At 38.6% G+C, this 15,874-nt stretch overlaps 1 protein-coding gene across 1 annotated transcript in view; it reads left to right on the forward strand.

Annotated features, from left to right (window-relative positions):
• Unc79 (unc-79 homolog, NALCN channel complex subunit) overlaps window positions 1-15,874 on the forward strand; it is a 252,433-nt gene that overhangs the window by 101,617 nt on the left and 134,942 nt on the right. Inside the window, 3 exon segments of the mRNA XM_047541641.1 lie at window positions 8,139-8,368; window positions 10,078-10,249; window positions 11,578-11,808. Coding sequence (XP_047397597.1) covers window positions 8,139-8,368; window positions 10,078-10,249; window positions 11,578-11,808 — 633 coding nt within the window.

A 15,874-nucleotide genomic window follows, 5' to 3' on the forward strand; every position in this document is an offset into this window, starting at 1 on the left:
TTTTCTCAGAACTGTTAGTTTAAAAGGCTCTCTTTTCTCCAGCATATATTTTTGGCATCTTTGTCAAGTATCAGATGACCATCAGGCATGTGGGCTTATCTCTGTCAACTATTCTAGTCCATTGACCTTCATGTCTATTTTGATGGTAATGTTATGCTGTTTTTGTTACTATAGTTCTGTAGTATAATCAGGGATCCAGTTTTGTGATGCCTCCTGCATTGCTCTTTGTGCTTAGTATTGCTTTGAGTATTCTGTCTCTTATATTCTTTCAAATGAATTTTAAGGCTGCTTTTTTCTAGTTCTGTGAAGAATGTCACTGGCATTTTGATGGGGATTACACTGAAGGGGGTAAATCAAATTCTATGCATATGTGATTTTATCAAAATTAACCCAACTATTATGTATAACTATAATGCTCTAATAAAAAATAAAAATGTTATTTTTGGAAAAAGTATTTTATTACTGATACTGTTTAGAATTGATGTCACACTATGATAAAGAAGGGTAACTTTTAGTTATTTTATATATATAAATATATATTTCTACATATACTATATATTTTTGTATATTTATATTTATAATATAAAATATAAATATTTATTTCTTTATTATATGCAGGCACTGCATAAGAAATTACTCAAAATGGACAGCATAAAACAAGTCCTTAATTATGTTCACAGATTCTGTGGGTCACAATCTTGGACAGGGTACAGTGGAGATAACCTGTCTCTGAATTTTGGGGCCTCATCTGGGAAGGCTTTAGTACCTGGAACTGAAATTATCTAGAGGCTTCCAGGTCATATTTGGGCTATGGGATGAAATAACTAGAAAATATGGTTACTGGGTTCTGTTGACCAGAGACCTAACCATGGCCTCTCCATGTGGTTTGGCCAGAGCTCCAGGAGGAATATCCTGATGAGGAGCTTCTGAAAGAATGTTTCAAGATAGCCAGATGCAAGCCATATATCTTTATAACCTAGCACTGAGAGTCATATAAACATCGCTTCTGCCATACTGGGTTTTTTTTTTTTTTTTCCTCATTCCTGGGGATTGAACACACAGCCTCAAACATGTTAGGCAAGTGCTTAACCTTTGTGCTACATCTCCAGCTTTTAAGAAAAAAGAAATTATTTTTCTTGTTGAGACAGGGTCTTGCTAAGTTTCCCAGGCAGGCCTTGAAGATCCTCCTGCCTTAGCCTTCTGAGTACTTAGGATTACAGGCATGTATTGCCATGCCCAGCCTGCAATATTTTACTGATTAAACAGTCAAAACCCCATCCAGATTCAAGGAGGGGAAATAAACCCCACTTATTGATAAAAGGAGTGTCAGGATATTCCTCTGCAGGACACTCCTCTGATAGGAATCATTTACATTTTTCCACATCATTCCTGTAGAAACTAGTCTACAAACTGAGGAATGAGAGGCACATGGTCATAGGTCCACAGCAATATGGAAGTTCAGCAGGGCCCATGGCATCTGTTTGTTAGTTCCTTAGTCCTACTTGCTGGGAGTTGCTTTCTTGGCTGTTGGCACCACCCTCTGGGAGATACCTATCTTTTTTCCTATAAAAAGTAGGCTGTTCTTTACAACTAAGTAGTCGTATCAGTTTACTTTTTCATCATTGACGTGTGGAATTCCAAAAGCGTCTGTTTTTTGAGGCTCTCAGAGTCGATTTCTTTCAATCTACATTGATATTATTCCATGAAAAACGTTGTGGACTTTGATGTAATGGTTTATAAACCAACTGCAGTAGGCACAAGTTAAATGCACAAACCTCTCTGAGATAAATCCTTCTATATCGTTGACTTTGTGAGGCAGCTGGGAATAATGGCTTTAAGATCTTAGAACCCCTATTGTTTAGTGGAGAGGATGGTGGGGCATGCCCTTAAGATCCTCAGAAGGTATTTTGTGTGTCTAAAGGGGTCTGTGATGTACCATATTAAATTCTGAGCTCTTTATAATCAAACCCCTGTCATCATCCCACCTCCTTCCTTGAGACCACATTTTCTGATAGGGTCCTGAATTTAGTGCTTGCCCTGAAACTTTTTTCTTATATCAGGAATCTTAAATTACTTGCTGGAAAGACTGTCCTGAGCTCAATATTTTCCCTTTAACTTCTAGTTGAAAACAGAGTAACTAATTCTTTTCTTTATCTTGCTTCTCACATTTCTCTGTAGGCAGCTAGAATCAGCTAGGCAGGTACCTCCAAGATTGCATGAAAAATGCCTTGTGTCCATTAGCACTTGTCCACCTTTCCACGACCTGGGCATTGTAGCCAAACTTTCTATGACTGCATGTTAAGTGTCCCCTTTCTTCCAGCATCATAACACTTTCCTCCCTTTCCTTTTAGCCCTCCCTGAGACCCATCTGACTTCCACTGTCTCCTCAAGGTGTATCCAACTTTGCCTACTGCTGGTTACAGTTTTGTGTTTAGATTTGATCACGGTAGTACCTTACTGCCATGTACTAAATTCTGTTCCAAATTCCCTATAATGATTCACTCCACAGTTTTTGGCATGGAAGACCATTTTGTGATGGTCATGGATTCTTCAGGTCAGGATCCAAACAGACATGGCAGAGTTGAGTCATCTCTGCTTAACAGTGTCTGGGGCAATCATCACAGTGAGACCTTGGGGGTTCTTAGGAGGGAGAAGAGTGCATTTTGCATGGGGAGGGGTATAAATAAACTGTGGCCAGAGGGCTGACTGTGGCAATATCAAATTATTTTATTTCTCAATTGAGACACGGAGTCTGTGTCATCACTCAACGTGATCTCCTTAACCAACAGAATATGGTAGAAATGACTCTCTGTACCTTAGGTTGGGTCATAAAAATTACATATCTTCTGCCCTATTTTTCTTTAAACAATTTAATGGAACTTAGTGTACTTTGTTCCATAGTTTAACCAATACATTTTATTTATTTTGTCAATGGGTTTGCTTGCTTCATTTATTTTTCTTTGTTCTGATTAGTTATACATGACAGTATATGCATTTTGACACATCATACATAAGTGGAGTATAACTTCTCATTTGTCTGGTTGTACATGATGTAGAATTACATGGGTCATGTAATAATATATGCACACAGGGTAATAACATCTGATTCATTCTATTATCATTCCTCCTCTTATGCCCCCTCCCCTCCCTTAATTCCCCTCCGTTTAGTCCAAAATACCACTATGTTCCACACTCCCTTATTGTGAATTAGTATCTACATTTCAGAGAAAACATTCAGCCTTTGCCCCCTCCTGATTCTTTTAAAGTACTTGCTTTCAGGATGCTCCCTCTCAAAACCCAGCCACTATCCCATGAGGACCCAACTGCTAAGGTTTGGGTGTAGTTTTTCTTCCAAAGGATTGATTAGAAGCTTAGTCCCCAGGTGATGATATGAGGTGGAGTCTAGTGGAGATCATTGGGAGTACTGCCCTTAGAAGGAATTACAGAGCTTCTGTACTACTCATGGGACCCCAGTTAGTTCCCACAAGAGTGAGTTTTACCATAGAGGAAGACTGACCTCTTGGTCTTTGGTTCTGCACATGATCTCGTCCTCTTGCAAACACTTCTGCCACTGTGAGGTCAACTGCTATGAGGTTCTCATCAGAGCCCAGTTGATACCAGTGCCATGCTCTTGAATGTCCATAACTGTGAGCCTCTTTTTTGATATAAAATTCCCAGCCTCAATTATTTTGTTATAGTAACACAAAACAAACACACGAAATCATATGGAGGAGCCATGTGTAGATGCTCTGGTTAGAGGGCCCAACTAAGCCCATCCTTCAGCTGTCCAGCCCCATCACTGATGTGTGAATGAAGAAGAACTCTCAGAAGTCATTTCTATTAGCAACTCTTCCAATATCCAGCAGTTTGAGGCATCCCCAGTCATATAAGTCATTCAAGTTGAGGCCCCAACTCTCTTGGAACAGAGAAGAGCCATTCTGCTTTTGTCCTCTCTGAAGCCTTGACTGATAGAATCCTTGCACATAATAAAATGGTTTTGCTTTACACCTCTAAGTCTTAGAGTGGTTTGCTATACAGCAGTAGTGACTGAAAACATCAGTTATATTATTGTTTTAAAAATCTCTAAGGATACTGTGCCTCTTTCTTGTCTTCATCTGGTTTGGACTGTTCGTTCCATCTTGTCTTGAAATGTATACTTCTTGGTTTCTCTATATTTCCTTTAGCTTCTCTTTAGCTTACTTCTCTCCTCTCATACCTTATCAAATGCAGATATCAGAAACTAATTGGCCCCCTTAGCATTATGCTTGGAAATCCCTTTAGTCTCTTTCCAAAATTTATTAGGTACTTTTCAATCTTCCAAGTTATTGCGGGCAACATGTTGCCAGGTGTTTTGATACTGTAAAACACAGGTTCCTCTTTCTAGCTTCCAAAGACTATTTTCCTCACTACCTTTTTCAGCCTCTTCCAGTTTTCATCATTTAGTGTTTGACTGCTTTTCTAGATTCTACCTGCTGCCTGGTTCCAACACCAATGCTATATATTCTTTTTTTTTTTTTATTATTGTAAACAAATGGGATACATGTTGTTTCTCTGTCTGTACATGGCGTAAAGGCATACCATTTGTGTAATCATAAATTTACATAGGATAATGTTGTTTGATTCATTCTGCCATTTTTTCCCTTCCCCCCCACCCCTCCCACCCCTCCCCTCCCTCTATACAGTCCTTCCTTCCTCCATTCCTGCCCCCCTCCCTAAACCCAACTCCAACCCCAACACTAACCCCTCCCACCCCCCATTATGTGTCATCATCCACTTATTAGCGATATCATTCTTCCTTTGGTTTTTTGAGATTGGCTTATCTCACTTAGCATGATATTCTCCAGTTTCATCCATTTGCCTGCAAATGCCATAATTTTATCATTCTTTATGGCTGAGTAATATTCCATTGTATATATATACCACATTTTCTTTATCCATTCATCAATTGAAGGACATCTAGATTGGTTCCACAATCTGGCTATTGTGAACTGAGCAGCTATGAACATTGATGTGGCTGTATCTCTGTAATATGCTGATTTTAAGTCCTTTGGGTATAGGCCGAGGAGTGGGATAGCTGGGTCAAATGGTGGTTCCATTCCAAGTTTTCTAAGGAGTCTCCAAACTGCTTTCCAAAGTGGCTGCACTAATTTGCAGCCCCACCAGCAATGTATGAGTGTACCTTTCTCCCCACATCCTCGCCAACACCTGTTGTTGCTTGTATTCTTTATAATCACCATTCTAATTGGGGTGAGATGGAACAACAATGCTATATATTCTTAACATATGCTATGGCTGCACCTTACTTCTGGAGCTATTTTCTGTCTCAGTTATGGTATAACAAAACATATTATCTTGTTCAAATAGCTACTTATTTGTGTTCACAATTCTGTAGCCTGGTAATTTGACCCGGATTAACTGGGCAATTCTTCTGGTCTTGACCAGACTCTTACGTGCAAGTATAGTCAGTCAGTGGGCAGGCTGGGGGTCTGCTGACCCCAGATATCCTTACTCTCATGTCTGGGCGTCAGTTGGGATGGCTGGAATGGCTGGGACACTCTCTTTCCCTGAGGTATCTCACCCCAGGAGGCTAGCCTTGGTAGTTTCTACAAGGCAGCAGTGTCCCAAGAAAGCAAGAATGGCGGGGGCAAGACCTCTTGACACAGAAGCTTGAAGTCACACATTACCACATCTGCTATACTCCATTGGTTAAAAGCTAGTCCCAAGGCCATCTCAGATTCAGGAGGAGGGGAAGTAGACTACGTGATGATAGAAAAAGTTGGAAGGGCCTCTAGATAACAGGAACTAGAATCAGGCATGACATAAGAGTCACTATCTGCTGGGTTTGAATATGGTTGAACACAAACAGCAGGACAAAAGAAAAAAGCAGATCAGCAATTGGTCGGCAGCAATGGCCACAAGTAAGCACTTATTGAGGAATAAGTATTATACTAGGTGTACAGTGGACATCTCGTAATTTCTTGCTATTGTGTCTCTAATATAGCTATGAACCTACTGATTTCTTTCTGATGTCATTGGTGTCTACTTTATTTATATAACTCAATCTTTTGGAAGGGATGTGGATATTTTCCTTTCTTTGTATATCTCAATTTGTTCTTTCTACATAAACCATAGCAAAATGTCACACTGATCATAGATAAGAAAAGCTCCCTTTCTTGTACATAGTGAATCAAGAAATCTATAGCAAAAGGTCAGAAAATTTGGAAATGATACTAGGATTTGGATGGTATTTAGGCAGTAGAAAATAGAATGGGAAATAGTAGACCTTAAACTCCAGGACTGTATGATAGCTAATAACTGCCAACTAAACCATATCTACATTCTATTGTTTATGTAACAGTGGAAATCCCATAGGACCAAAGACTAATTATAACTGTTTTGGTCTGTTTGGGCTGCTACAATAAAAACCATGGACTGGGTACTTATAAACAAGCATCGACAGATTCAATGTCTGGTGAGGGCCTGTTTCTTATATGTGGTACCCTCTTGCTGCCTCCTCTCATGGAGTGGGAACAAGCTAGCTCTTCTGGGTCTGTTTTAAAAGGCCACTAATTCCATTCATGCACTGGAGCCCTTGTGACCATGTAATTATCTTTCAAAGGCTCTACCTCTAATACCATCATCCTGAAGGTTAAGATTTCAATATAGGAAATCCTCCCTATATTTTGGGGGGAAGGTTGTGGAATAAACATTTAGTCATAACAGGAACTGAAAGGAAAAAAAAAATCAACACCAGAATATGTCCTGATACATGCTGCTCAGTTGGTTGAGTGATATGTTTGGTGAGTGAGCAGAAGGAGCCCAAACTAATGATTCATGTACTTCCACAGTGAAACTGTGTGAAAGAGAAAGAAAGGTCGGTCACAAAACAGGAAAAACAACCCATGCTGGAAAAGTCAGGGCTGATTTGGATGCCAAAGAAGACAAGGAGTCACAACAAATTATTTTTTTTCAGAATTATTAGTAAGAAGAAAGTTAGAAATATTTTAAACTCTTATGACAATAAATATGTAGTTACCTGATGAAGAGATTGATATTTTGTAAATACAGTGGCTAATGATTTGTTGGTCCAAGTCCTGTTTGGAAACTGAGAGTTTCTAGCACTAGAGTCCACAGTCAGCAGCCTTGTGATTAAATCACAGTGCAACAAACTTTGCTTTGACATGGTGGTTCCCATGACAATTCAATAGTGTTGACATTTCTAGGTTTTGGGCTTGCTTTCTTCCTTCCATCTCCCCTGGGATATCTGTCCTGGAGTGTTCTCAAATCTTCACCAACCTCTGGGTTCTTAAAGACAACATGCCCCAGAAGTGTTCACATCTTTACTAGCACTATTGAAAGACTGAAAAGCTCTCTGGACACAAAGACATTGAATGTGTGGTGGAAGCATCACAACAGGCTTGAGGAACGTGGGTTTTTGTCCGTGTGTTTTTGATGTCAGTGTCCCTGCCTGGTCCTCCGATTTCTTCCCTTGGATGCTGCCTCACTCCTTGCCTCCTGTCAGGGCAGCTCTGACAACAGCCCCCTGAGCTTAGGAATCTCTTATGCTACACCACCTGATCCCTGCCATCACTTCATCTGTCGATGCTTCCTGTGGTTGATTTCAGCAGCTGATTCTGTGAAGGGTTCTGGCTGTGATTTGGCATGTCCTGTGGTGTCCACTGATGTGTTCCTCAGGCTTCAGAGGGTGTGTTGGAGAGAGGGAGAGGCCTGCTTTGGGGCCTCAACTTGCACAGCATGGCCCCTTCCTGTCCTTGAATGCCACAAGGACAGACTAGCTGCAGTGGAAATCTGCTCTTCCAGTGGTGAATAAAATAATTTTGAAAGAGTTTATTCTGGGAATTAAATTCTTTCTTTCTTACTCTGATGTGCTCTTTCTGAACCACAGTTCAGATCTCTAGAATGTTTCTACCCATCTCACTAGGAGAAAGCACCTTTTACTTTTCTTTTTGACTACAACTGGAATCTAACCAATTAGAGAATAACCTGCATTTAGGAAACCAGCAGTGCTTTTGAAATGCGCTAACTTCCGGTTGCCCCTTAAGTTTTCCGTTGTTTCAGTTCTTAGCCAAATTACCTAAGGGATCCATTTTAATTGATTTCACCACTTCTGCTTCTAGAACTGCAGTTCCCATGTTAGAAGGGCAGTCGTCACCTGCTTTTCCGCAGGGTGCTGCGGTCGTCACGGAAACAGGCCTGTTCGGTACTGCAAAAGATGCCACTCGAATCATCACAGTAATGAGGTGGGGGCTGCGGCAGAGACCCACCTCTACCAGACCTCGCCGCCCCCGATCAACACGCGGGAGTGTGGTGCGGAGGAGCTGGTCTGCGCTGTGGAGGCCGTGATTAGGTAACGCAGCTCCTGGCGGCATCCCCTTGAGATGCCTTGTGTCCACGCTGACCTTGACACACGGAGATGGTTACATTCAGCCCAAGTTCAGATGCCCGCAGCCTAGTAGCTCGCCATCCTGCAGGGTGGCCACGACGATGTTTAAAATTGTGAATTCAATAAATATTTTTATCAATGCCAGATACGTGCCAGGTACTGCCCTAGGCACTTTGGAGATGGAAGTACCCTCTAGTTAGGCAGGGACTACAAGAACTTAAAAGTGTGTTATTGCGGTTCACTCTGGTGAGCAGTGATACTGGAAGCATCATCTGAGTGAAGGGTGGGGATAGGGATACTGGCCTTGAGTGACGGCAGCATTAGCCAGTCAGGAGGGCGGGAAAGCCGTATCTGCATGTGAATATCTGCAATGTGTGCATGTGAAGGATAAGGGGCAGGAGGACCCCCAAGTAATGTAGTACTGGGGTAAACCTTGAAGCCCAGGAATTAAGACAGAACCTGATATGAAGGCTGCTGGGTTTTCTTCTATTAGTCCAAGGAGAAGCAAAGTAGCATTTAAAATGATAATCTCTAGACTTGTTCTTATTCTTTTAAAAATATATATAATGTCCAAGGAAACAAGATTTAAAAAACCCCAAAAAACAAAAAAAAAACCACTGTTAGGATATAAGTTTTAAGGATAGAGACTATCTTTTCTGTTTCTCTTATCCCAATGGTTGACACATAGTAGAAATGCATAAATTTTTTTAAATCAAGCATCATGGCAAGTTTGGAAATAGAAAACAAAAAAAGCAAAACAAACGATAGCCTTCCTGCTATCATCATTAGCTTTGCGCATCATCTAGTTTCATTCAAATGCAGGTTATATTTATATAACTCTAATCACAGTGAATCTGCAACTCTTTTTTTTAAATATATAGTTAGCCCTTTCCATGCTATGAAGTTTCATATTTTATCACTTTTTAGTGAATACATAATACTCATCTAGATATAACTTATTTACTGACATCGTTAGATATTTACATTGCTTACAATTTTTCACTTTTATAAAGAACTACTTAATGTATTTGTGCATAGTGCTCTTTCTGTGTTTTCTTCGGGTAGATTACCAGATGTGGGTTAACTGATCAAAGGGTCTGAATATTTTAACTGTTCTGGATAATTTACTTAATTGCTTTCCAAAGTAAATTCAAATGCCAACAGTGTGTATGCAGTTATTAGTTTTTGCTAAACCCTTGTCAACATTATTATTTTTTAAAATTGTTACTTGTTTAGCAAATTGAAAAGGAGTCTTCATTGTGTTACTTTCAGGTCTTTGAATATGAAATATTGAATATTTTTCCTTTTGGATATAGGTGCTCAGTTTCCCCTTGTATCCTACATTTGCTGTCCATATGCCTTTATGGTAGATACGAAGAAGAATGAACTCACAGTAGGATGGTTGGAGAACCAGAAATCAGAGACATCAGTTTTGCTTTTTTATAATTGATGGGAGAAAGTAGGCTGTTTGTGCTTCAGTTTATTCATCTTTGAAATGGGAGTGGAGTATAAAACAGGAAAAAAGTGAAATTAGGCTTCTTGCAGTAATTCATACCAATTTAAAGGAGAGCGATCTGTGATGCTTAAGTGTTTATGAAGTAATTGCTCTGGATAGGCTATGATCTGCAGTGTGTTTTTCCATAATCTAACTTAAAATTGCCCCATTTTGTCAGCTTGTTGAAAGAAGCCGAATTCCATGCTGAGCAGCGGGAACATGAACTGAATCGCCGGAGGCAGCTGGGCCTCTCCTCTTCGCACCATTCCCTGGATAATGCTGACTTTGATAACAAGGACGATGATAAACATGACCAGAGGCTGCTTAGTCAATTTGGAATATGGTTCTTAGTAAGAAAAAGAAGTTAACTATTCTCTGCTTTCTTGTTTCTTATTGCACTGATGAGGGATTTCTCCTATTCTTTTGAAAGGAGTAAATAGTAAATATTGGAAAGTTAATCTTAGTGCTTATAAATTAATCTTAGGGCTGTATACTCCAAGGCAGTGGCTATCACCTCTGGGTTGCACATTAGATTTATCTAAGAAAGTGCTTAAAAAGTAACAGTGTCCAGATCTTACCCAGAGTTCTGGAAATGTTTTAAAAAGCTCCAGGCTTGACTTTAATAAACATTCAGGTATTGAAACCTACAATGCCATGGCCTTGCCTGGTTGAAATGCACTTTTTTTGGCAAGAAGCAAATGGGAAACTTGCTAGTGTGGATTGTCAAGTACTGGGTTCAACATAGTTTACAGATGACTTAGGTCCTATCATTCATGCACATGAATCTTTATGTATATTTAAGGCAAGTTTGTGTACACTACAGAATTATAGCCAAACTTACACAAGGAATCAGTGATTGTCACTCACTGATTCCACTGCAACTCTCATTCAGTGGAAATCAACCATACAGATCTAGACATAAGCCAGTTAAAGGCACTGATTCTGCAGAGAAGCAGACTTTTATTTATTCATTTATTTTGCCAGCTAGAGACATGGATTAAGTCTCCATAGTGATATATTTCTTTTATGCTTGTGCACAGTTTCCTGAAAAAATCTTTACCAAATTGGGATTTAATTGATGATTTTGCATGTCTTACTTCCAAGAACTTGTTATCTAATAAATACCATGGCTACTACTGCTGGGAACTCTGAGGGCAGGGACAGTGCTTTCTTTATTTTTTGTATTCTTGTACGCTGCTACAATGCTGAATAAAAGATTATCTCCAAATGAATGAATTAATGGTGATTTAAAAAAATCTACTTATAATTAAGTAGGGGCTCAAAGTATCAGAATTATTACTGATACAAAATTCTTACCTAAATCTGATCATTTTAGAAATGAAATGTATATATATATAGTATTTTTCTTTGAAGATTTGATGAAATATCACTTCATGGGCTTAATTTTTGGAAGCATTTATCAAGTATAGGTTATGTAATGGATTTCTTGTAGGAAAAAAATGGTATTGGAAGGTAAAATCTTGAGGGGATTTTATTGTTGCACTCCCTCTGACCCTATAGAGAGGAACATCGTTTTTGGATAAATGATCATCAGTTATAAAACTGCCTGCTTCAAATGGATTTTCTGAAACTTTTTTTTTGCCTTTAAATGTACATGCAATAATTTTGTAATGATGATCAATGGAGACTGAACAAGTGTCTACTTTTTCTGCCACAGGTGAGCCTGTGCACACCCAGTGAGAACACACCCACAGAAAGCTTGGCCCGGCTGGTGGCCATGGTGTTTCAGTGGTTTCACTCCACAGCATACATGATGGATGATGAAGTTGGAAGCTTGGTGGAAAAACTGAAGCCCCAGTTTGTCACCAAGTGGTTGAAGACAGTATGCGATGTTCGCTTTGATGTCATGGTCATGTGCCTTCTTCCCAAACCCATGGAATTTGCCAGGGTAAGTGGAGGTCAATAGCTTGGATCTTGTTAGGGAGAAAGGCTGGGGAGAAGCACCACCTTGACTGTCAGAGTGTTGTCATTGTGGACAGAGGAGGAACATCTCTCTCTTTTTAATTCTGACCAATAGCCAAAGAAGTTTAGTTTAGTAACTGCATCTTCTATGATATGCTGCTTTGATGTTGGTTTGGGATGTGGAAGAATGGCAAAATGGATTTTTGAGGTATCTTTAAGAATTTAAGAAAGTGTACTCTCTTGACATTGCTGAACGAGTTTACTAAGAAACAACCAACAACATTTACAGTTTTTTCTGTGGGGTTGCTAGGGCTTCTGTGGGGTTGCTTAGGGCTAGTCCTTTTCTGGCTTAGTGTGTGTAAAGGCCACTAGTGAAGAAGAGAAACTTTCTGTGCTTTCATGTATATTTCTTAAAGTTCCTGCCCTGCCATTGGAAATTCCAAAACTATGGAGGGATGACCCAAACACTCTTATTTCCCCTGCTTAGGGGCCAGATTTCTCTGTGCTTACCTTTTGCTTCTGCCTCAGTGAATCACAGGTTGCAGATGTGCAGCTGGGAAGACCCCATATTTCTTCAATACAATATAATTTATGTGTAACCCAGAAAAATAGATGCCCAGAATCAGTTTTTGGCAGCCAACACATGAAATTTTTTTCCAAGTATTTTTTAGGTTTTATTTTTTTTGTGATTTTTTTGTTTCCTTTCAAAAAGGCCTTTAGGCAATTTTCAATTTTAAACTGCACTGAAATAGGACATTTAAGGATAAAATATAAGATAGACCATCTGAAGGAAGTAGCTTTTATTTGATTTCTAGGACTCAGTGATGTGTGCAGTTATCAAGATATATTTCCTTTTTCTTTGGTGCCACCTGCTGACTCATTTATAAACTTAAATTTTTACATAATGGAAATTTCCCATTTACTGGAATTCTTTGCCTGTGTTGTTATGTTTTCTATTATTATTTCTCTTAGAGTAGTGAAGAATTGGTGTGATCCAATCCAGGAAGATAAGAAGAAATTATTATGTTGATCGGAAAACTTTTCCTAATTGGGTCCAGTTTTTAGTGGCCTGCAAGTTAACCGATAATAGAGTAACAGTAGAGAAGACACGGTTTATTTATGAGTACATGTGGAAATACTCAATGATGAATTACTCCCTGATAACCAGAGATAAAAGATTTATATATCAAACTGAACAAAGGGTTTTTTTTTTTTTTTAGGAGTTACTGAGATGTTTTGGGAGGGTTTTTTTTGACACCGCTGGAGATGGGCAGGAAGTGACCTGCCTATATGGCAGCTGAATTTGTAGGAAACTCCCGTTGGGGGGAGGTTTTTTTCCTGGACTCTGTTTTAGTTCAATATTAGAAAGTCAGATAAGATTTCTTTCTGTTCCTTCTTTAGCTCAAATGTTTTCACTTTAAAATAGTCTTGATGCCAAATCTGGGGGTTTGAGTGGATCCTCACCTTCATTCCTCTGAAACTTCCCTTGAATTTTCATATTTACAGAAGAAACTAGGTAAAATGCTGTAGAGAAGCTTCTGGTTAGGAAATATGAGTTAAAAGATCTGCAGAGGGAGAAAAAGCATAGATTAGCATGAGGAAACAAAAAAGCAGAACAAAGGTCAATGGTTGGAGTAGATTATAAATCTAGTTTCTGAGTCCAGAGGACAGTTGGTTGAGAATATTTTAGATACTGGGCTGGAAGCATCTTTAGATGGAAGGAGTGAGAACATTAGTGTCACAATTACATTATTTCCCAGAGCAGAACATGAAAGATCATGTGTGTTTGGTGAACTTCTTGAATGGCAGAAATTATTGTAGTAACTCCTTTGAAATTTATATCAAGACTTTGGTACAAATCAGTGTAAATCCTTAATAAGTATCTGAGCAGTTAGGTTTTAATTCTTAGTTGTTGCCACATCAGAAGAGAAAAATGAAAATATTAGTCATTGACAAAATGGGCAAGATGGCAAGATCCAATATACAAAGAGATGAAAAATAGTGCAAAGATATTTAACAGAACTAGAACCTGATAACTCTCAAGGATGGGTTATAATTTTTCATCAAAACATGTAATTTCTTTCTAAAATCACCTCCATTTTGGTGAAAGATAATCAAAGTAAGATTATTCTAGTTTACAAAATGTCTAGTCCCATTAAATCTGATCCAATGATTTACATAAGTATAGCAAGAATGATAATTGACTACTACATAGGCTTTTTAAAATTTGCTCTGACAGAACTTTTAAAAGAAATCTCAGATTGGACTTCCAGCAGTCTCTCAATGTTAGAAGCCAAGGCAGGAACTTGTCATCAAACTTCATCTACAGTTCCTATATATTTGGGTGAATTCCTCTCTTCCTGAGGTTCACCAAATATTCTAGGATTCTTGGCCTTGCAAGGAAGGGACCTTCCTTACTCACTGTAAGGCTGAGGCCCTTGTGAGTCAGATACCAGGTTGGTTTTTTCAGAAGGGCTTTGTAAGCACTGGCTCTGTAAAGTCAGTCTTAGTTCCTTCAAATTTGAATATTTTATTCTATGAGCATTCTCAAAGATAACATCCCACAACTTTGGTAATACAGTTTTTCCAATTATGTCCTGTTACAAGAAGAACATATTCTTAATGAATTTATGCAAATAACTGTAATACTACGAAAATAAGAATTTTCAATAAGAGTTTCCAGATTCTGAAGGAATCTGGTAGGGAGAAAAAGGTAAATGTTTCAGTTTTGTTTGTGAAGGTATAAACTGCCACATCTTTGTGAGTTATAGATAGCTTAGAAGAAAAGAGGAGAGGGTTCCTTATATCCAGAAAATAGAACATAAAAATACCATGAAGATTAAAATCATTTTCAGCAGTTCATTTGATCTCTTATAATCTATTCTTGTTCTGTCTGCTCTGAATTAGCAGTTTTATGAGCCACCACTCCACTAGGGTTTTGGCAATCCTTACTCCGTCCAGTGGTCTGTTCTCAAAGTACTGAAGCCATGCCATCAGAAGCCTGTCCCTAAGAGTACCTGCCACAGTCCTCTCCATGACTTCAGTTCCTTTTGTTGACGATGAAGCATCCTGACTTGATCCCAAGAACTTTCAGGAAAGCATATAATAAAACAATAACTATCTGAATTTGAAGGGCTTAAAATGGTTGTCATGATCCAATGAGTTTATTATGATGTGGTTGACAAGGAAATTTTGTTGTTTCTATAGCATACAACTTTTAAATTCTTTTTTTTTTTTTTTTTTTTTTGCGGTACTAGGGATCGAACTCAGGGCCTTGTGCTTGCGAGGCAAACACTTTACCAGCTGAGCTATCTCCCCAGCCCAACCTTTAAATTACTGAAATTACAACTGATAACATTTTGTCATTGTTGTCTAATATCAGACAAAGAAGCTTAAGGATTGTGACAGTGTGGACACTGACAAATTTCTAGGAATTTTTTATAATTCCTGAAATACTTAGATTAATATTTACCTACACGAAGGAAACCTAGGAAAGTTAAGCTCCCCTTCTCACTTGACAGTGCTTTCCATGCAACTCAACAAGTCAAACAGGCCTAATTAGTCTAGCATACCATTTGGTAAAGTAAGAACACATCCTTAGAGATTTTCAAGGGGCTTGCTGGGGAAATTGTAGTCAGACTGAGACCAATATTTAATTTAGAATTTGATTTTGGAAAGGCAAATTATCAAAAATTGTTAGAAAATGTCAAAGGGTTCAAACACTGAATTAATTCCAAATCACAGATCACTGTGAAATAATTCTTAGTTGTTCATTTAACCAAAATGACATTGTGAGATTTTGAAAGTAAATTCAGGAAGTAACATGGTTATAAAGAACAAAAACAAAAACAAGGGCTGTGGATGTGGCTCAGTGGTAGAGCACTTGCCTAGCATGTGGGGGTCCTGGGTTGGGTTCCCAGCACTACAAAAACAAAACAAAACAAAAATAAAATCTTAGTTTTTTTTTTTTTTTTTTTTTTTTTTTTTTTTTTTTTTATAACATTGAGAAGACTTTGTTCTCTAGAGTAATCCAGGAAGTGCTGGACACAACA

This window comes from Sciurus carolinensis, chromosome 2 (genome assembly GCF_902686445.1).
Source record: "Sciurus carolinensis chromosome 2, mSciCar1.2, whole genome shotgun sequence".
NCBI classification, from domain to species: domain Eukaryota; kingdom Metazoa; phylum Chordata; class Mammalia; order Rodentia; family Sciuridae; genus Sciurus; species Sciurus carolinensis.